We start from the raw sequence: 22,254 nt of genomic DNA on the forward strand, positions 1-22,254 counted from the left end.
ATTTTTTTTTCTCAGGACAAAATGTCTCTTATGAACTATGGAGGAACTGTGTGAAGGCTCTATGGCAAATTACTTATTTTGTACTATAGAGAAAGCAGTTAACAATTTTTTTCTACCCTAATGAATACATAATGCTGGAGTGTAAGTGTCGCTCCATACCATTTAACAGGGGACCAGTTTCATTTTGTACAGGCAAAGAGGGGACTTCTGTCATTCTGTACAATCCAAGTGGGGACCATCTTTTCTGTTAACAGCACAAAGTTAAAAACAAAATTCAACACATCAAACTTTCTTTGGTCTTTATACTATTGTGCAGGTTCTGACATATGCTGTAGGTAACTCCATCAAAAAGACAGATGATAACTTTAAGGCGGTTCAAGTGCAGGGAACAGCGATTGTTGATGGATTGAACCGTGATAAATTGACTGTTTATCAAGCACTCCTTCACACGACTGTTGTGAAGGAGTGCTTGACGTTATTTGAAGGTAAACAAAGGGATGAATTGTGTGAAAAAATAAAGCAAATCCCAATGTGAGCTGCAACGACAACCAGAAAATCCGAAATGTTATCAGATGACGCACTGCCACAGCTTCATGCGGCTGTTCAGAGTGCCCCATCCTTAGCCATTGATGAGTCTTCAGATGTAACGGAAAATGCCCAGCTTTTGGTTTATGTGCGATTGTTTCATCAAGACAAGAAAGATCTGTGAGGACCTGTTGGGTCTAACACCACTTGAGACACGGTTTGCTTACTTGAAATGAAGGCCTAATGCTCTTTTTGTGTTTATTTGAAATGAAGGCCTGGTGTTCCTGTTCTGCTTACTTCACATGTAGGCCTTATGCACTTTTTATGTTTACTTGAATTGCAGGCCTAATGTACCTGTTTTGTTTACTTTAAATGTTAATATGCGTTACTTTGACTTAGTAGTTTTTCATGGTTAAAAGTAAGCTATTTGGAAATTGAAAATAAATACATCTGAAAATATAAGGTAATATGCCGTGTTGATTGTATTTGACAAAAGAAGGCTATTAGAACGTGGTAGGTTCGGACCTTTCTTAGAAGGAATTTTTAGTAACTGGACCTTGTTCAATTTTAATTGAAGACCCCTGGCCTAGTGTGAGTGCAGGCCAGAGAACAATGGGGCCAGTTGAGACAGTTAGGTGTGAAAACTGCCAACGGCGTTGGTGTGAGTGCACCCTAAGTAGCATAAAGTATGTAAATACATTCCACATCCCCCCCCCCCTCCCTAAAGCAGTATATAATGTGGCGATTTGAAACAAAATGGTATAGTAACAAAATCCTACTGTATCTCTATAGTTAAATTAGTATTTTATTATGATCAGAGCAATTTATTCGAATTCAAAATAATAAACCTGCTAGTTTGATAGTATCTAGATAGTATCTCAGGTAACCATCCCCCCATCACGATACGAGACAAGAGCAACAACCCTCCCCCATCTCTCACTTCTCAGGGCCACTCACACTCACCGTTTGCCTGTTCCTTGCTGCAGGAAGATTCAGCAAGATTCCCCCCCTTCCCCCCTCCCCCCGCTGGCCCGTGGTCACACTGCTCCCAAAGGCCGTGCCTGGGCACGATTGCTCCTTCATACATACGTCATCACGTCGTAATACGATAAATACGTCTTCACCAAGCGTGGTGTCCAGCTGCGATGAGTGCTGTCGTCTGCCCAAATTTCAAGTAAACACTCGACTTCACTATCGCACCAACGTAAACCCACTCGTGAACCCCTTGCCGCCATTGTTTAAAATGATTGTTGTGGGGAAGAAGGGCATGGACCTATAAAGAAAGAAGAGTCTCGCAAGGACTACGTCATCTAGCTCACGTTGGTATGAACAAAGAAGAGCGCTTTTGGAATCTCAATTACGCATCATGCTTTAGCACGTCACTTTATAGACCTAAGGCCTATAGATAGACTGTAAAAGTAGTCAGGAATCAAATATTTCCCTCGTAGTTTAGTTCTGCTCGTATAACATGAGGCCGACTATTTCGTAATTCTGTTGAATTGTTTAAGTTTTCAACAATATTTCGACATCGCAACAGACTGGCTGGGCTTATTATACGGAACATGCATTCAAATTTAGGCTACTACGAGATAATAACTAAAATAGTCTACCGCAAATTCACGGTCATCCGAGGTCAGAAGGTTAACAGCCCTTTAACGCAAATCAGAGCAAGCATCAATATCAACATTTATTTTGCTGCATTTCAAAAACAAAGCCTTTCAGAAGCCTTTAACTTATCAGGCAAACTAACAATATCCTTAAGGGCAGAACATCAAAATAATAACTGGGTAGTTTTGCGCCAACGGCAGGCTTAAAAGATTGCCAAACATGAAAATAGATAGGAATGGGAAGAAGAGAGAGCATGAGAAGAAAATGTATTAATTCATTTACAGGAGTAATCGGCGGGGTTTGCTCTTGAAAATGTCAATGATTTCATCGAAGTCGAGAGTTACTGTAAGCTGTCTCTCAAATGTCACAGACAGAGGGACTTAAGGCGAGTTGTAAGCATGGTGCTCCTATTTGCTGTTTTAATTCGGTTGACACTGGAAAAGACGCGTTCAACTAAACAGGATGTCATTGTGTAATCAGAGCTTGAAAGCATGGATATTCGGGAAAACGTCCTCATTGCATATGTCCATCACTTCACGAATACTTTTGAGATGTTCTCCTCTTTTTTCCTTCCTCTGAGTTGCACAAACACTGCGAGCTCCGACTCTGATATGGTTATCTAGCGCTTTCCTGTATCATTGAGAGAGTTCGCTTTAGTAGCCAAAGTGGTGTCATTTATATCGAGGATGGGGACATCAGGATTGCTGCAGATGACATGAGCCCATAGGTGTCACTGTGGAATCGGTTGTTCAGTTCATTAAGCTGGCAGTCTATTAGCGCGTTGGAAATGTTGCGCAGGTCACTGTCACTCCTCACTCTTGTCGATTTCCCCAACGTGCATGTGAAGATACTTCCCTCAAATCGGCCTGGGAGATTTCTTGAGCGGGAGGGCAAACTGGGTACATCCCAGTTGTTGACATCATGATCCTCCATCATCTTATTTGTTGTTGCCAACATGTTTAAGAACGCACAGTCACCTGAGCGCATGTCTGTCAGTTCTTGTTTGAGGTTCTCGATCAAATCAATCGTGTCTGTCACTGATGTGGTGATGGACTGGAGGCTATTAGACGTGAAGTTAAAGGCTATATTGCCAATGCAAAAAAAGAACTTCACAAGGTCTGTCTTTTTATAATTACTATTCGTAGCGTTGATTAGCAGAGAAATAGTCTGCATAAGACGTTTACGTTGCTTAGCAACCGAATACGCTGGGGTTTATGAATACCTGACATGCGGAGTGATATCAAAGACGTGATTCAGAGGCAAAAACACTTCCCTTGACGCTTTCATTCCACAGCATTGAAAAGAACCGTGCAATAAATTTAATATATAATATATATTATTTTATTTTTTATTTTTTTAAGAAAAGTTTTGGGTGGGCCTGATGAACAGTGGGTGGGCCTGGGTCCGTCAGGCCCACCCATAACGCCGTGCCTGGTGTGAGTGCAGGCCAGAGAACAATGGGGCCAGTTGAGCAAGGTGTGAGTGCACCCTTAAGTAGCATAAAGTATGTAAATCCATTCCACATCCCCCCCTCCCTAAAAGCGGTATATAATGTGGTGAATAAATGGTATAGTAACAAAATCCTACTGTATCTCTATAGTATTAGTATTTTATTATGATCAGAGCAATTTATTAGAATTCAAAAGAATAATCCGCCGTTTGATAGAATCTAGAATAAAACTGGAAGCCGACCTGTCTGCAGTTGCATTGCCAGAGGCAAGTTAGCAACCTTGAAACTCACTGTAGAAAGGCCTAACGACCATCGTCAACTCAGGTAACCATCCCCCATCACGATACGAGAAGAGAGTAACAACCCTCCCCCGCTCTAAGTTTCTCACTTCTCAGAGGCAGCACACACCACAATTTAAGCTTAAAGTTAGGATCTGTGAAGCGCATGGTTGCTGGTCACTCAACTGTTCTTAAAAATATGTAGAGAGACATGAATGATTATTTAGCCATCCTCTAGCTGACCTTTGGTCCTTTGCCTTCTGGGTAGCCCTTTATTTAATACAGTTTCATACTTGACAATGGTTAAGTAATCCATTAAAGCTGAGCCCTAAGATTCTGTTACAAAAACATAGTAACATTGAGTATATATAGTTATTTCCTCTTTCATAAAAGCAGGAGTGTGAATGTCGCTCCGTGCTATCTAAGAAGGGACTTGTGTCATTTTGTAATAGCCTATATAAATATATCATAATAACAATCTAAATATATCATATTCAGATTGTTATTATCTCTTAAGAACTATCCATTTAGCTTATTTTTTTTTTACTCATCCATGTTGGAGTGTGAATGTCACTCTATGCTATCTAAGAGGGAACTTCTGTCATTATGCATCAGCCAACAGTGGACCCCTGTCATTCCATACAGTACAAGTGTGGACCATTTTCTGTGATGCTTATTAACAATTAAAATGCATTTCTTTAAAAATAGATTGGGGACTGAAGTACATTGTAAAATGGTAAATTAAGGCTAATTTGGGGATTGAACAATTTCAAAGATCTAGAGCCTTATATTGTATTTTAATTTTATTTGTTTATCATTTTTATTGATACAAATGAATAGATAGGTTTTTGTTAGACTATTCTGTTCCTAAAAACACACTAACAAATCAAGTTTGACAAATTATTATTACATTAGTTGAGATTACTATCTATCCCTTATAGTATATATAGTTAATTCTTCTTTTCATAAAAGCAGGAGTGTGAATGTCGCTCCATGCTATCTAAGAAGGGACTTGTGTCATTTTGTCCTAGCCAACAGTGGACCCCTGTCATTAGAAAAACTTATGTTATGCAAATCAACAGATAAAATGCATTCCTTTAACCGTAGACTAAGCACACAAGTTTGTAGTTGTAAAGAAATAAAAACCTTATTAAGTTTAGAAATGTGTGTTCATGAAAAGCCACAATGACAACATTGTTGGGGCAACTTTACTTGCAAAATAACACAATATATATGTATACATATATATTTGAATATATATATATATATCATATTTAGATTGTTATTACCTCTTAAGAACTATCCATTTAGCTTATTTATTTTTTTACTCATCCATGATGGAGTGTGAATGTCACTCTATGCTATCTAAGAGGGAACTTCTGTCATTATGTATCAGCCATCAGTGGACCCCTGTCATTCCATACAGTACAAGTGTGGACCACTTTCTGTGATGCAAATCAACAATTCAAATGCATTTCTTTAAAAATAGATTGGGGACTGAAGTACATTGTAAAATGGTAAATTAAGGCTAATTTGGGGATTGAACAATTTCAAAGGTCTAGACCCTTATATTGTACTTTAATTTTAATTTGTTTATCATTTTTATCGATACAAATTAATTGATAGGTTTTTGTTAGACTATTCTATTCCTAAAAACACACTAACAACTCGAGTTTGACAAATTATTATTACATTAGTTGAGATTACTATCTATCCCTTATAGTATATATAGTTATTTCCTCTTTTAAAAGCATGAGTGTGAATGTCGCTCCATGCTATCTAAGAAGGGACTTGTGTCATTTTGTAATAGCTAACAGTGGACCCCTGCCATTAGAAAAAGTTATGTTATGCAAATCAACAGATAAAATGCATTCCTTGAAGCGTAGACTAAGCACACAAGTTTGTAGTTGTACAAAAATAAAAACCTTATTAAGTTTAGATATTGGTGTTCATGACAACATTGTTGGGGCAACCTTAATTGCAAAATAACACTATGTATATACATATATATATCTTATTTTATTTAGATTGTTATTACCTCTTAAGAACTGTCCATTTTGCTTATTTATTATTTTACTCATCCATGATGGAGTGTGAATGTCACTCTATGCTATCTAAGAGGGAACTTCTGTCATTATGCATCAGCCAACAGTGGACCCCTGTCATTCCATACAGTACAAGTGTGGACCATTTTCTGTGATGCAAATCAACAATTCAAATGCATTTCTTTAAAAATAGATTGGGGACTGGAGTACATTGTAAAATGGTAAATTAAGGCTAATTTGGGGATTTAACTATTTCAAAGGTCTAGACCCTTATATTGTATTTGTTTATCATTTTAATTGATACAAATGAATAGATAGGTTTTTTGTTAGACAATTCCCTTCCTAAAAACACACTAACAATTCAAGTTTGACAAATTATTATTACATTAGTTGAGATTACTATCTTTCCCTTACAGTATATATAGTTATTACCTCTTTTCATAAAAGAAGGAGTGTGAATGTCGCTCCATGCTATCTAAGAAGGGACTTGTGTCATTTTGTAATAGCCAACAGTGTCATCCAAATTAAATGTATTATTATTATTATTATTAGTGGACCCCTGTCACTGCATACAAAAAAAGTCTGGAACTTTTAAAGCTGAGCCATTTTTGTGTGCATGTTTCAAGAGACTTTACTAAGTAGTCTGTTTAACAGCCCTCTACACTCTGACAGACGTGTGAACGACTGCAGGTCGTTCACACAATAGAGGAGTGTTTGAAGCGACGTGTGTGGATTGGTCGTTGAAAATCAAGCTCTGGCCAGCAGAGGCGCTATAGAGTATGGGCTAAACACTCACACACTTTCAGGTCCCCTCTTGGCAAAAGTTGTGAAAATGGGTAAAAATATTTTAGGCATGTTTTTAGGTTGATTTAAGGCATGACCAAAAGGGGACCTGAAAAATGTCCCCTCTTGGCTCGGAGGTCCCCTGTTGGTGAAGGTGTTACGACGCCGAAGTCCACTGTTGGATAGTTAGGCGAGTACACACACACACACACACACACACACACACACACACACACACACACACACACACACACACACACACACACACACACACACACACACACACACACACGTCCTCATGCCAACACCACCCCACCAGCCACGCCCAGCTCTCCTCCAGGACACCCAGAACAGAGCACGACCTTCAGGGCCTCCAGAGAGGTCAATGATGAACACCGTTCTTCAGTGGCGCCCCACACTGGGGAGGGGTTATGCAGGGGGTCTCCAGAAGGGGTCCCCGGGTGATTCAACGTCTCTGAGGTCATGTCTCTGTAGTCCAGCGGTCTCCTGAAGGAGAAGCCTTCACAGAGCGGGCCGCTTTAGCCTGAGGACTCTGGGGAGGAGGTGAGGAGGAGGTCATGGGTTCAGGAGACCCCCCAGTGGAGGGTGGAGGCTCTGGAGGAGCAGGACCCTCCATCAGCAACAGGCTGACCAGGACTCTGCTGGACCAGGTGAAGCTCTCTGTGGACGGTGTTCACTCCAACCCCCGAGATGGAAGCCTCTCTCAGGCTGAACAGTGATGGGCGGGGCCAGCTGGACCAGGGAGATGGCTCCCTCAGATCAGAACCACCTTGGACTGGCCCCGACGAAGACCCTTTATGACCTGGAGCTGTGCCCCTCCAGCTGAGGGGGTGGAGGGGCTGTGGCTGAGGCGTCACCATGCCTGGAGGGGAACGTTGGGGTGTGCTCCGTGGTTCTCTGGTGACAGACTGAAGTCGTGTTCTGGTCGTTGAGACGAGGAGTCCTCTCATCTCCCCCTGGAGTTCCTCCTTCTGAATCCCGGTCCCCATCTTAAAAGGCCGTTCTAGTCCATGGAGCTGATGTCAACGGATTCTCCAACACTCGGTGGTGAAGGGATGAACACGCTTTAACAAACCCACCTTGAAGGAACCTTTCATTATAGGGATACAGTCTGCTCTTCATTTAGTTGTGTTGGGTCTTCTGCTCGCTGGTTGGTGTGTGTGTGTGTGTGTGTGTGTGTGTGTGTGTGTGTGTGTGTGTGTGTGTGTGTGTGTGTGTGTGTGTGTGTGTGTGTGTGTGTGTGTGTGTGTGTGTGTGTGTGTGTGTGTGTGTGTGTGTGATGAAGCCCAGAGCAGAGAGGAGACTCCCCTGGACCCAGCTGTGTCTCCATGAAGAGTGACTGGTCTATGGATAGACCTGTTACCTTTAAAGATGGATGCCCCTCCAGAGAGGAGAGGTAGGAGATTCAAACAGACGATGAAAACAGACCGGTTTGTTGTTATCAGACTACTGATGCTGATGTTTACAGGTCAGGAGAAAACAATAGATTGTGTGTGTGTGTGTGTGTGTGTGTGTGTGTGTGTGTGTGTGTGTGTGTGTGTGTGTGTGTGTGTGTGTGTGTGTGTGTGTGTGTGTGTGTGTGTGTGTGTGTGTGTGTGTGTTGAAGCCCAGAGCAGCAGGAGAGAGCAGACTCCCCTGGACCCACCAATCAAATTAATGAAATTAATATGAAGATGACTTGTAGCAGACTTTACAGGTTTAATGTTTAAAGGTTCAATGTCTTTCAAACGGCCCATTTGTTGAATCTGTTTGAATTTAACTTTGGAGGTGAAGTGATTTGTTGAAACAAATTATCCATGAAGAGTCTGTGTAGAAATGTAGAAACTGACTGCTCTATTTTCTATGTTAGCTAAACACATTGTGAATAAACACTCTATGCACAGTATGAGGGGTACTTGTGTGCTTTTATGTCAACATGTAAGTGCTTAAGTGCCATAATAACTTTTTCCATCTCAGAGCTCAGCAGTGATACATCATGACTAGGGATGGGGATCGAAACCCGGTTCTATCAAAGACCCGGTTCCACTGTTTTCAAAATCCGAAAATCTTTACCGTTTGTGCTTATCGGTACCACTATCGAGTCCCGTCCTTCATTTATTATTTTTTTTGTCCCGTAGGTCCTGTAACGTAATGTTGTGTCCCTCGAGTCGCGTCACGGCATTTAAATCAAATCAATCCAATCACTGCAGAGTGTCCACCAATGTTTTTGAATGTAATTGGAAGCAAACAGGTATTACAAGTAAAACAAGTGAAGTCTGGCAGTTAGCTTTGCTCCCGAGGATGGCTGAACGGGCGAAAAGGGCGAAAATCATTTAATGTAAAGGGGGGAACACAACCTCAATGGCCAAGCACATTAGCATTGTGCATCAAATAAAGACCAAATGAAGTACCTTCGACTGTCTCCGAGTTGAAAAGATTGTCTCCTCCTTCTCCTGTCGCACCACAGACGGGCCTGTCTCAATCATCCACTCAAAGTACGAACGGTAATCGCACACACAGACATTGTCGCTAGTCCCGTCAGTTAAAAATAGTAATCCAAATTTGAAATCGGTGTTGTAATCGGTAGCATACAAGCTAGTTATCTTAAAAAGTAAACAAAGTTTCAGATGTGCTGCGTGATGATGTGTTGAGGTTGGCTCAGTTAGACGACTGTTATCATGATGCGTTCAAATGTAACATAAAGAAACGGTAATTGAGTTTTTGGTGAGATACATGAGTAATACTGTATTACTCATGTTTCTGTATTACTAATACAGTTGTATAGTGCTCTAATCATTTTAGTTTATATAACTAAAACTACTGATGTCAATATTTATTAAGAATTACATATTTAATTTAAAATGCAATTATTTATTTCCTAAATATTTCCTCATCACTTAAAACGCTTCGTATTTCCACCAATTAATAGAAACGTATCGATAGTGGTATCGATAAAGACTTGGATCGTTAAGGAGTATCGAAAATGGTATTGATATCAATACATTTTAATGATCCCCATCCCTAATCATGACTCCATCATTAGTCTTAGTAACAGCTGTGTGTGTGTGTGTGCTGTGTTGAAGCCCAGAGCAGCAGCAGAGAGCAGACTCCCCTGGACCCAGCTGTGTCTCCATGAAGAGTGACCACTCTATGAATCCACCTGTTACCTTTAAAGATGGACGCCCCTCCAGAGAGGAGAGGTAGGAGTTTCAAACAGACGATGAAAACAGACCGGTTGGTTGTTATCAGACTCTACTGATACTAATGTTTATAGGGCCCAGTTTACCGAAAGCATCGTTAGCCTAAGTGGATAATGATGTGCGTCGTATGAGCATCGTACAGTTTTCACATCGTTTCCCGAAAGCATCGTTGGGTAACGAACGTCGTGAAACCGCTCGTAGCTAACGAGGACTCCAGGGGTACTCGTAGGACGCTAAGAGCATCGTTAGCCTACTATAGCCTCAGTGGCGTCACCAGCGGACATTCCTAGTATTGGATGCGTTTTATTAAAAACACATCCAATACCACGGAATGCCAGCTTGAGCCATTTCGCAACCAAAAACAGTGGTTAAGCCGATATATTATTCATAGACTTAGATTTAAACAGCAAAGATAGAGACATGTTAGAAGTCAACAACAACATCATTAATTGCAGCAATTAAAAATTCCATAAATACATGCGCAGCCGAAATGTACCGATCAAACACCACGTCACAAGGCGTATAATAAAATCAAATGATTCCATTGCTCTGGTTAAAATGTCCTCATATTGATCAATGACAGAAGACATCGGCTACTAGGCATGCATCATGCTGAGACCAGCGGGTGGAGAATTTCTGCAGGCGTTTTTTGTTGCGATTGTTTGCATTAAGCACTGTAGGCGCTTCGGTGAGGCTGTGATGAAGTTAACTATTTATTTGACCCTGTCTAGACAGTTATGAACATCCCTGACCATAGTTAATCGCGTTTGTAGTCTCCACTCAGACGTGAACTCATTATTGCATGCGGGTGTCTTCATTCTTAAAAAAATGAAAACATTCGGGAGTATACAATAATACAAATGATTCTAAAGAGGTCAGAGACTCCGTGCACAGCCCCGCCTTCCCCAGTGAACCAAGAAACCCCGCGCCGTGACGAACGGGGGATTTAACCCCCTCGGTTTAACACAGGAAACTTGAGATAAGAAGGTGAAATCGCCGGGCATGCCAATAAGCTGTGACCGAAACGGCTCGGCAGTGTAGAAAGACCTATAGCCAGGGTTGGAGTTAGGTGGGAGGCAGTGGGAGCTGAGCTCCCATAAAGAGAGGTCTGGCTCCCATGAAAGCAGTAAACTCAAATATCTGTGAGGGTCTCTGAAAATACAGCAGCATAATATTGTAATTACAAATAAAGCTATTTTCCCTTCCACATGGAGAGTAATATTGACGTTAAGTGGGACAATAGAAGGGCCCATGCAAGTGAACGGAGCGTTCCACGGCATTAAGAAGAGCCGTGTCATGATAGCCCATATATCATACCCCCCCCCCCCCCCCGTCAAAATTCAGCACAAGGCCGGTACGGTCCCTCCCCCCCCGTTAACAACACTGTGTGTGTGTGTGTGTGTGTGTGTGTGTGTGTGTGTGTGTGTGTGTGTGTGTGTGTGTGTGTGTGTGTGTGTGTGTGTGTGTGTGTGTGTGTGTGTGTGTGTGTGTGTGTGTGTGCGGGTGTCTGTATTTGTGTTCCTCACAGACCACACCAGAAGAATTCAAAGGTTACCAGGCCTGTACAGAAGCATCAAACAGAGCTGATCAAGGTGTGTAAATGTCCACCAAGACATCTGACTTCAGCTCTACATGAACATTAGAAAGCATCTCTTGTGGTGCTCATCGTCTCCAGGCTTCCCTCTTCAGACCAGCGGGATGTGAATCCAGGACAGATGCTTCTGATGTCGTCAGTGAGTTCAGAGTAAAGTTCTCCTTGATGTTTGTTCTGTTCCAGAGGGCTGAGGAGAACGCACACGCTTTCCTAGACAAGGAGATGAAGAAGCTCTGGAGGGATCTCTTCACAGATTACCCACAATGCTCAGAGGGTCAGAGGGAGGAGGAGGAGGTGGATGGTAAGAACGAGGAGCGGAGGAGGCGCGCCATACAGGGAGTGGTGGACATCACAAAGCTCTGCCTGATGGAGATGAACCAGGAGGAACTGGCCGACACACTGTGGGGCAGTAAGAGACTCTTATTTTGAAGACAGAGGAGACAATTATTTTGAAGCGCGGAAGACTCTTATCTTGAAAACAGAATGAATATGTATATTTAGAGTAGTATGAGACTCTTATTTGTTCTGTTTAGAAATACCATAATCTATTTTAGTGTTAAGTGATTTCTTCATTAATAATTCATCAATGTGGAGATATCTTTCTTCTTGGGCGTTCAATGGTTTGATCCAGATATGAACTGTTATTGTCGGTCGATCAGGTTAAATGGTTTGATCCAGATTAGGGATGGGCACGAGTAGTAAATTCCAAACTCGAGTGATCGAAGGAATTCCTCGAGGATCAATCGAGTACTCGTTAAATCAAATCTATTTTTAGAATGCAACGCATCTGCAGCAGGAATAGGCCTGATGATGAAAGGCAATATTACCAACCAAACATGTAATGCTTATTCTCCATCAAAACAGTCAGAGTTATCAGAGTATTCATTATTTATTTTTGCAAACGTTCAAAACACATTTTCCTTACAAAAATATATATGCGTCTCACAATTTAAATCACGTCGAACCAAGGCCTGTAACAGTTAAAAAAAAACGAAACAAGTAGCCTAATCATTGCAAATAATTTAAAGCTGCAAATAAAACGGCAGCAAATGGACTATGGAAATACTCAGCGTTGTGATCTTCTCTACACGCCCGGGATTACAGCTGCGTCTTGCGGCGGTGAAAATAGCCGACACACTTTCACTTTCACCGTTGCTGCGGGTCTGCTTTCCCGAACTCACCGTTGTGTTTCAGGAGCATATGTTGCCGCATAGTACTTTCTGGTAGCTCGATTTCGCTTGGTATATTTTACATTTCACCTTATGATCTCCTATTTCTTTAAAGTATTTCAATTCTTTGCTGCGCTTTGCTTTAACCGCCATCTCTTAACTTTTTGAATTCTGGCGTGCCTGCAGACGGCACGGAACGCGCCATGGAAATGGATGCATTTAATTTTCTTTGTGCCCACGTCATGCGTTAGTGGCGCTGACAGAAAATTGATACATTTGCTTCAGAAAACTTTGTTTGTGTGTGTATATGCAAACTCGAGTTTGCCTGTCCACCAAACGAGTTCATTTGTAACGAGGAGTACTCGAGTAATCGATTCCTCACGCCCATCCCTAATCCAGATATATAGGGTTATTGTGGTTCGATCAGGTTAATGTTTTGGTCCAGATATGTGGGGTTATTGTGGGATATGAAGTTAAATGGTTTGATCCAGATATGAAAGGTTATGCTGCGTCCATCAGGATAAAGAATGTTAAACAATAAATGGCAAATCAACAGCAGAATAACTATAAGTGGAATAAGTGGAAGAGATGCAGGACTATCTTGTTATATCAGCATATGAAGTTAATTTCCACTGATTCACTCTAATGATAATAACACATTGTTATTATCATTAGACCAATAATTTTGCTGATTAAATAACAAACAAAAAAGGAAAAAATATATATCCATTCCTTGTCCCGACCAGCTTCTCGAACCACAAGTAATGAAGTCAGTAAATATTAAGAAGATGATCATTTTACAGGAAATATTAACATGCTTCAAGTGATTTCACCATCCACTATCTGATGTCTTCTCTTCATTCCCATGTAGGATCTGCTACTGTTGAGTGCCAACATAATATCAAGTCTCATTTGAAGAAGAAGTTCAAGTGTGTGTCTGAGGGAATCGCTAAAGCAGGAAATCAAACGGGTCTGAATGACTTCTACACAGAGCTCTTTATCACAGAGAGAGGCAGTGGAGAGGTCAACAAAGAACATGAGGTCAGACTGATTGAAACAGCTTCCAGGAAACCAGCCATGGAAGAAACACCAATCAAATGTGAAGACATCTTTAAACCCTTACCTGGACGAGATCAACCAATAAGAACAATAATGACAACTGGAGTGGCCGGCATTGGTAAAACCATCGTAACGCAAAAGTTCACTCTGAACTGGGCTGAAGGCAAAGCCAACCACGACATACACTTCACATTTCTGTTAACTTTCAGAGAGCTGAATTTACTGAAAGAGAAAGAGTATAGCTTGGTGGAACTTCTTCATCACTTCTTTATTGAGACCAAAGAAGCAGGAATCTGTAGATATGAACGGTTCAATGTTCTCTTCATCTTGGATGGTCTGGATGAGTGTCGATTTCCTCTGGACTTCCAGAGAAACCCGACCTGGACTGATGTCAAAGAGCCGTCCTCGGTGGACGTGCTGCTGACAAACCTCATCAGGGGCGACCTGCTACCCTCCGCTCGCATCTGGATAACTACACGCCCTGCGGCAGCCAATCGGATCCCTGCTGAGTGTGTTGACATGGTGACAGAGGTGAGGGGGTTCACTGACCCACAGAAGGAGGAGTACTTCAGGAAGAGATTCAGGGAGGAGACGCTGGCCAACACAATCATCTCCCACGTCAAGAAATCACGAAGCCTCCACATCATGTGTCACATCCCAGTCTTCTGTTGGATCACTGCTACAGTTCTGGAGGACATCTTAAATAAATCCCAGATAGAAGAGATGCCCAAGACCGTGACTCAGATGTACAGCCACTTCCTGAGGGTTCAGTCCATACAGGGGGACAGGAAGTACCATGGGAGATCTGAAACAGATCCACACTGGAGTTCAGAGAGCAGAGAGATCATCGTTTCTTTGGGAAAACTGGCTTTTAACCAGCTGGAGAAAGGCAACCTGATCTTCTACGAGGCAGATCTGGCAGACTGTGGCATCGACATCAAAGCAGCCTCAGTGTACTCAGGAGTGTTCACCCAGATCTTTAAAGAGGAGTGTGGGATGTACCAGGACAAGGTGTTCTGCTTTGTCCATCTGAGCCTCCAGGAGTTTCTGGCTGCCCTTTATGTCTTTCTGTCCTTCATCAACGATGGTGTCAATCTGCTCTCAGAAGAACCACCCACCTCTGGGGAAGATAAACTCCTCCTCCTCTACCAGAGTGCTGTGGACAAGGCCTTACAGAATGAGAACGGACAACTGGACTTGTTCCTCCGCTTCCTCCTGGGCCTCTCTCTGGAGACCAATCAGATTGTCCTACGAGGTCTGCTGGGACAGACAGGAACTAGCTCACTGACCAATACAAAAACAGTGTCTTACATCAAGAAGAAGATAGATGGAGATCTCCCTCCAGAGAGAAGCATCAATCTGTTCCACTGTCTGAATGAGCTGAACGACCGTTCTCTAGTGAAGGATATTGAACAGTACCTGACATCAGAAAGTCTCTCCGGAAAATCTCTCTCTCTTGCTCAACTGTCAGCTCTGGCCTTCATCCTACTGACATCAGAAGAGGAGCTGGACGTGTTTGACCTGAAGAAATACTCTGCTTCAGAGAGGGGTCTTCTGAGGCTGCTGCCAGTGGTCAAAGCCTCTAAAACATCTCTGTAGGTTCACTAATAGCATGTATTACAATACACACTACACAATATAAATATAACTGGAATATAAGGTTAAAATAAAATGCAAAAATCCCTGTAGGTTTATAACAACATGTGTTACTGTTCTACTCATAACATAATTAACATACTAGTTATATTATACATAACATCTCTTTTTTCCTATGGACGTATAATGTATTGCAGTCAGTGTTGGGGGTAACGCGTTAGAACTAACGCGTGAGAGTACTCTTATTCGTTTTTTTCAGTAACGAGTAACCTAACGCGTTAGTTTTGCAAATTCAGTAATCAGTAACTCGTTAATTTCCAAAATAACCACTCGTTACTCCGTTACTTTAAGATTTTCCCTCGATAAGGAAAGTAAAGTCCCGGGTTTTCTGCATTTAGTCAGATGCTGCTGCCCTGCTCCTTGCATCTCTCTCTCTCGCTCTCTGTGTGTGTGTGTGCGCGCGCACCTGTGTGTGTAAGCTACGTGTGTTACGGCGGCAAGATGGACGAGAAGATAGCCTTAGATTCCTGGAGGTACGCTCATTATTTTGAGTTACAGAGCGAAAAGGACAAGAAGAACATAGTGGTCGTTTTGAGCACCTTCTTCTCCTACGTTTCAACCATTACTTTGGTGATAAATAGGCTAAAGGTAGCCTACGTGATTGTTATGAATGTAGGGCTATAGGGTCACACGAACATTTTCAGTTCTTCAATGTTTTTTTAGTGCCATGCACTGTTCTTTTGTGCAACGCATACGGTTAAATTGAGTTAAATTTCCAATTCTAAAAGGTTGCATGCCTACCTGTTAAGCACTTTGTTAGGCGCCTGCACTTGTAAAGTGGATAAGCTATGTGTGACGCACTGTTCTTTTGTGCGCAGCCAATACGGTAAGCTACATTCTGTTAAAATAACTGCCTGTTACCGGAGTATGTTATTCATGGAAGCTGTTCAAATGATCAAAGGATGAATGCCTGTTAAATAAAACGTGCAATATGATGACTGTCTTTCCTGTCATTATGCTATAGGTTCATGATTGATTCATAAACAGTCAGCACTGTTGGTGCATCTAAAGGAGGATGTGTGTTGTTGTTGCGCTAGGCGGACACGCACGCACCCCAAACGCATTTTAATTGTTGGTAACGCACGAGTACTCTAACGCGTTTCTTTTATTTATAGGTAACGTAGTAACGTAACGGATTACTTTTAATTGATAGTAACAAAGTAACCTAACGGATTACTTTCAAAAGTAACGATACCCAACACTGATTGCAGTACACGTAAGAGAATATTCAGAACAATAGAATATAGAAGAAGTATCCGTTCAAAAAACATTTTCAATCCCAAATAAATAACTATTTAACATTTAACATTGAATATATAATGAAAATGTATACATCTAATTATTTAGTTATTTTTGGTAAACTAATAACATTCTTCATTATGGAATAACTTAAAGCTTTCTGTTGTTTTGATCGCAGTTCCTAACATGTTGTGTTCATTGTGTGTAAAGGCTCAATGGCTGTCATCTGTCAGAGAGATGCTGTGAAGCTCTGGCCTCAGTTCTCAGCTCCAACTCCTGTTGTCTGAGAGAGCTGGATCTGAGTACCAATGATCTGCAGGATTCAGGAGTGAAGCTGCTCTCTGCTGGACTGGGGAGTCCACACTGTACACTGGAAACTCTCAGGTCAGTTTCACTCAATGTGCAAAACAGTTACAAATAAATGTTAAAAGTCAGAGTTATATAACTAATCTTATCTCAGTACCTGTGATGACCACATTCAAGACTTTCATATCATATAAAGGCTACCCCTTGTTGTTGAGGTGGATATTGAAATCCATCCATATGCTTGCAAATCTTTAATTATAAATATAAACCCAAAACATAACGATAGTGTCCCCTGTATACAGGATGTTGATGGTAGAGAGCAGGGTGAAATATAGGGGGTCCTGGGAGGGTCAGAGACCCCTAGTTGGATGCCTAAGACCTCCTGAAAGCCACAACAGCAACATTTTCATAAAAATGATTTGAAACCTGCAATAGTCAAACAAAATATATTTTTAAAAGCTTAATATGTCCAGTATTCATTATTAAACGCACAAAACATATATTCACACATATGAATAGGTTTCAGAAAGATATTTTTAATATTGTGTAACCCGGGTGAAGAGACTAACTTAAAAAGCTCTTTATGTATACAATAAGTTATTGTTGATATGTAGGATACATCAATAATTATCTTTTCATTATTAATATATGTCAACTCACTATTATTATTATTTTTTTACCTTGCTCAGTACATTTGGTTATATTGATGATATTTGGGTTCAACCAATAGGATTGGTTGATATCGAGACTTCGGGGTCATCTGGGGAAGGGTGAGAGGTCACGAGTGAGCGGGAAAAAGGAGAGAGAGGGAAGAGACAAAGGAGGAGAGTTCTTTATGCTCTCTAGAGATCGCCCAGCTAAATGATGTTTAGACATTTACTTCTTAGTTGTTTGACAGTTAAAGGAGTACGGGAGAGAGTTTATGTGGGGCCGGTTTTATTGGTGTTTCTGTTTGTGTCTGGGATGTTGTGGATGGAAACCTCAGTCTTCTCCACTCCCTATAATGGTACCGGGACTTTTTATGATGGTATAATGTGTATGTTGTATAACATTATTATTATGATTGTCATGTAGTCAGACAGTAAAGTGCGGTTTAGAGTCGTTTCATAAAGTTTAATAACAACCTATTAATAAAATTGTATGCTTAAGTGAAGTATAATGATAATTGTTGTTTGATAATTTAACATCTGTGTGAAATCTTTCTTAATATTTTAAGATCCAGGTTATTCATAGTATTTATTATTTCATGTATTTAAAAAAACTGTTTAAAATTCTCCTATAATTTAACTACAGTTCCTAACAGGTTGTGTTTATTTTGTGTGAAGGCTCAATGGCTGTCATCTGTCAGAGGAATGCTGTGAAGCTCTGGCCTCAGTTCTCAGCTCCAACTCCTCTAGTCTGAAAAAGCTGGACCTGAGTACCAATGATCTGCAGGATTCAGGAGTGAAGCTGCTCTCTGCTGGACTGGGGAGTCCGCACTGTACACTGGAAACTCTCAGGTCAGTTATCAGCCTCTTCTTCAAACTGGTTATTCTAGCTTCCAGTAAGTGCTGCTCCTGCCTCATTTCTGTTGCTCTTTTCTCTGCTGACAAAACACTCCCTGGCTCTACACAATGTTAGAACATGTGAAGAAACGGTCTTAGCGTACCAAACACAGCAGACTTCTCCTGACTCTAACCAAACAATATCTCATTGAGTTGTAGCTATTGAGAAAGGAGCATTTGTTTAAGATCCTGTCACATCCAAGTGAAGGCAGTTCTGCTGTCTGTGATGTCATCTCCCCACTTCCTCTTCCTGTTGTCAGACTCTCAGGGTGACACAGCTTTGTCTCCATGAAGTATCGATAAAGCTTTTACTTGTCTTCAATGTTGAATGAATACACTTTATAAATGTGGTTACTTTAGTAGAAACTGCTCTCAACCAGATACAATAAATTGTGTGTGTGTGTGTGTGTGTGTGTGTGTGTGTGTGTGTGTGTGTGTGTGTGTGTGTGTGTGTGTGTGTGTGTGTGTGTGTGTGTGTGTGTGTGTGTGTGTGTGTGTGTGTGTGTGTGTGTGTGTAGCTTGTCTGGCTGCGTGGTCACACAGGAAGGCTGTGCTTCTCTGGCCTCAGCTCTGAGCTCCAACCCCTCCCATCTGAGAGTGCTGGACTTGAGCTACAATCACCCAGGAGACTCTGGAGCTGCGCAGCTCTCTGCTGGACTGGAGGATCCACTCTGGAGACTGGACACTCTCAGGTATGGAGAGGACAGCTCACCACTCAGGGACAAAGTCTCCTACAAGGGTTCAAGCTGCTGCTAGATGAAGTGGTTTGAAGAGGCAGCTGTCACTCATGTTGTGTGGAAAGTGATGAGACAGCAGATGATGAAGGTGAATGTTTCAACATGCTGCTCTCACTTTGTTTCCCCCCCAGTGTGGAGCACGGTGGAGTGTGGAGGCTGAAACCAGCTCTGAAGAAGTGTAAGTGTCTGTTTGATTCATCACCTCACACACTCACTATTGAGATGGAAAGTCCATCCACACAGCAGGAAGTGAGATCAGATCCTACTGGGAATGATGATGGCTGACATCATGTATCTAACGTATATTAATACTGTCCACCATCACAGTTAAACCTGCTTGTATAAAACCCAGCAGGTATTACATTGTTACATTGAGGGGGGGCGACCGGGCTGAGGGGGGCGGTGAGGGGGAGGGGGGTGACGGGGCTGAGGGGGGCGGTGAGGGGGAGGGGGGGGTGACGGGGCTGAGGGGGGGGGAGGGGGAGGGTGTGGGGGGATGAAGGGGCTGAGGGGGAGGGGAGTGGGGGTGACAGGGCTGAGGGGGAGGGGTGAGGGGGAGGGGGAGGGGGGATGAAGGGGCTGAGGGGGAGGGGGAGGGGGGGTGATGGGGCTGAGGGGGGGGGGCTGAGGGGGAGGGGGGGCCGGGCTAAGGGGGGCGATGAGGGGGGGGGGTACGGAGGGGGAAGGGGGGATGAAGGGGCTGAGGGGGTGGTGAGGGTGAGGGGGAGAGGCTGATGGGGAGGGGGAGGGGGGGTGACGGGGCTGAGGGGGGCGGTGAGGGGGAGGGGGATGAAGGGGCTGAGGGGGAGGGGAGTGGGGGTGACGGGGCTGAGGGGGAGGGGGGGGCTGAGGGGGAGGGGAGTGGGGGTGACGGGGCTGAGGGGGAGGGGGGGGCTGAGGGGGAGGGGGAGGAGGGATGAAGGGGCTGAGGGGGAGGGGGGGTGATGGGACTGAGGGGGGGGGGCTGAGGGGGAGGGGGGGGGCGGGGCTGAGGGGGTGCTGAGGGTGCTGAGGGTGAGGGGGAGGGGGGGGTGACGAGGGGGAGGGGGGTTTGACGCGGTGAGGGGGAGGGGGAGAGGCTGATGGGGAGGGGGGCTGAAGAAGAAGAGAGAGCGATCACAAAAAGAGTCTGAAAGAGAATAAAAAGAAGAAGAGCAGGAGAACAGTACTAGTGATGATGATGATGAGGATGAAGAGCGGTTCAGCAGCTCATCATGTCTGGTTCTCCCTCAGATGCCTGTGACCTCACACTGGACCCCAACACGGCCCACAGACGACTCTCTCTGTCTGAGGACAACAGGAAGGTGACGCTGGTTGAAGAGGTCCAGTCGTATCCGGATCACCCAGACAGATTTGACTACTGGGAGCAGGTGTTGGGTAGAGAGGCTCTGACTGGCCGCTGTTGCTGGGAGGTAGAGAGGGAAGGATGGGTTAGTATAGGAGTGACATACAGAGGAATCACAAGGAGAGGAGGGGGTGATGACAGCAGGCTTGGATGGAACAACAAGTCCTGGGTTCTTTATTGTTCTGATGGTCGTTACTCTGCCTGGTACAACGGTAGATGGACAGCCCTCCCTCTCCGCCCCGCTGGCTCCACCAGAGTAGGAGTGTATCTGGACCGGCCTGCTGGCTCTCTGTCCTTCTACAGAGTGTCCCCAGGTGGAGGAGGGTCCTCAGACACACTGACACACCTCCACACCTTCTGCTCCTCCTTCACCCAGGAGGACCTCCTCCCGGGGGTGGGGGTAGAGGGGGGGTCAGCCTCTCTGTGTCGGTTGTAGAAAAAAAAAAAAAGGGACCTCCTGACTGAGCATGGCCCCTGCACACACACACACACACACACACACACACACACACACACACACACACACACACACACACACACACACACACACACACACACACACACACACACACACACACACACAGCTGAGGCCTCCCCCCCCCCCAGAGCCCCGGGAGGAGGTCCTGGGCTCTGGGGACGCTGACGCTACACCGAGACGCTGAGCCCGGGCTCACACAGGAGCGTCCTCCTCCCGGGGCTCTGGGGGGGGGGGCCTGTGTGTGTCACTGCGTGGGGAGCCACTAGGGGGCGGTGAATCCACCTCGGTGGGGTTCACCTTCTGACCAACAGGACCAGGGGGAAGGAGACTGTGTGTGTTAAGTGCCAACCTATTTTCTACTCTTGCAGGACGTTTCTGTCCTCGTGTTTTCCGTAAGGCAATAAGCGCCAAAAAAGTAATCCAAGAAGGAAGCGAGGCAGATGGATAAGGAAGAATGCAGCGATTTATTCTCAGAACATAGTGAACATACATTGAACAAATAATAAACGTTTCCAAGTAGAATCCTGGGTCACCTGACAGTAATAGAGAGGAATAAATCACTTTTTTATGCTTAAATGACGGTTATCTACGGTCAGAAAGCCGTTGCTCCCGTCATGCTCTGAGAACTCAATTAACTCAGCAGAAATGGCTGAGCCAGGCGCCCACATGGTTAATTTACTGCAGTTTACTACAATAAGCTATGCTTTACGGCAGTATACATTTGTGGTAGAAGGAAAAAATATGAGCGCAATAAAACCTGCTCTATTGAATAGACATAAATAAGATGTATCAAAATATCAGATAATTATTAATTAATAAGCTTAATTATTATGAATAAAAGCAAAATCTAAGTTAACAAATTGGGCACAAAGTGTGAACATATACCTCATCGTCTCCATTGCTCTAAAGTGTGTGTGGTGGAGGTGTTTGGAATGGTTGAAGAGCCTTTGGTGCTCAACACACACACACACACACACACACACACACACACACACACACACACACACACACACACACACACACACACACACACCAACAAGCGAGCAGAAGACCAAACGCAACTAAATGAAGAGCAGACTGTACAGCTATAATGAAAGGTTCCTTCAAGGTGGGTTTGTTAAAGCGTGTTCATCCCTTCACCACCGAGTGTTGGAGAATCCGTTGTGACATCAGCTCCATGGACTAGAATGGCCTTTTAAGACGGGGACCGGGATTCAGAAGGAGGAACTCCAGGGGGA

General features: G+C 43.4%; 1 protein-coding gene across 2 annotated transcripts in view; it reads left to right on the forward strand.

Annotated features, from left to right (window-relative positions):
* LOC130381364 (NACHT, LRR and PYD domains-containing protein 12-like) overlaps positions 1-22,254 on the forward strand; it is a 224,649-nt gene that overhangs the window by 83,438 nt on the left and 118,957 nt on the right. Inside the window, exons 3-12 of one of the 2 annotated variants that reach the window (XM_056588947.1) lie at positions 8,011-8,106; positions 9,773-9,889; positions 11,418-11,481; positions 11,667-11,892; positions 13,524-15,306; positions 16,817-16,990; positions 18,238-18,411; positions 18,975-19,148; positions 19,325-19,371; positions 20,427-21,158. In XM_056588947.1, the coding sequence (XP_056444922.1) occupies positions 8,011-8,106; positions 9,773-9,889; positions 11,418-11,481; positions 11,667-11,892; positions 13,524-15,306; positions 16,817-16,990; positions 18,238-18,411; positions 18,975-19,148; positions 19,325-19,371; positions 20,427-20,974 (3,403 nt within the window). In that variant the 3' untranslated portion in view covers positions 20,975-21,158. Of the gene's footprint in view, positions 1-8,010; positions 8,107-9,772; positions 9,890-11,417; positions 11,482-11,666; positions 11,893-13,523; positions 15,307-16,816; positions 16,991-18,237; positions 18,412-18,974; positions 19,149-19,324; positions 19,372-20,426; positions 21,159-22,254 lie in introns of those variants that run through there. The other variant, XM_056588949.1, reaches the window with a different exon arrangement.

Source organism: Gadus chalcogrammus, chromosome 4 (genome assembly GCF_026213295.1).
Source record: "Gadus chalcogrammus isolate NIFS_2021 chromosome 4, NIFS_Gcha_1.0, whole genome shotgun sequence".
Lineage (NCBI taxonomy): Eukaryota > Metazoa > Chordata > Actinopteri > Gadiformes > Gadidae > Gadus > Gadus chalcogrammus.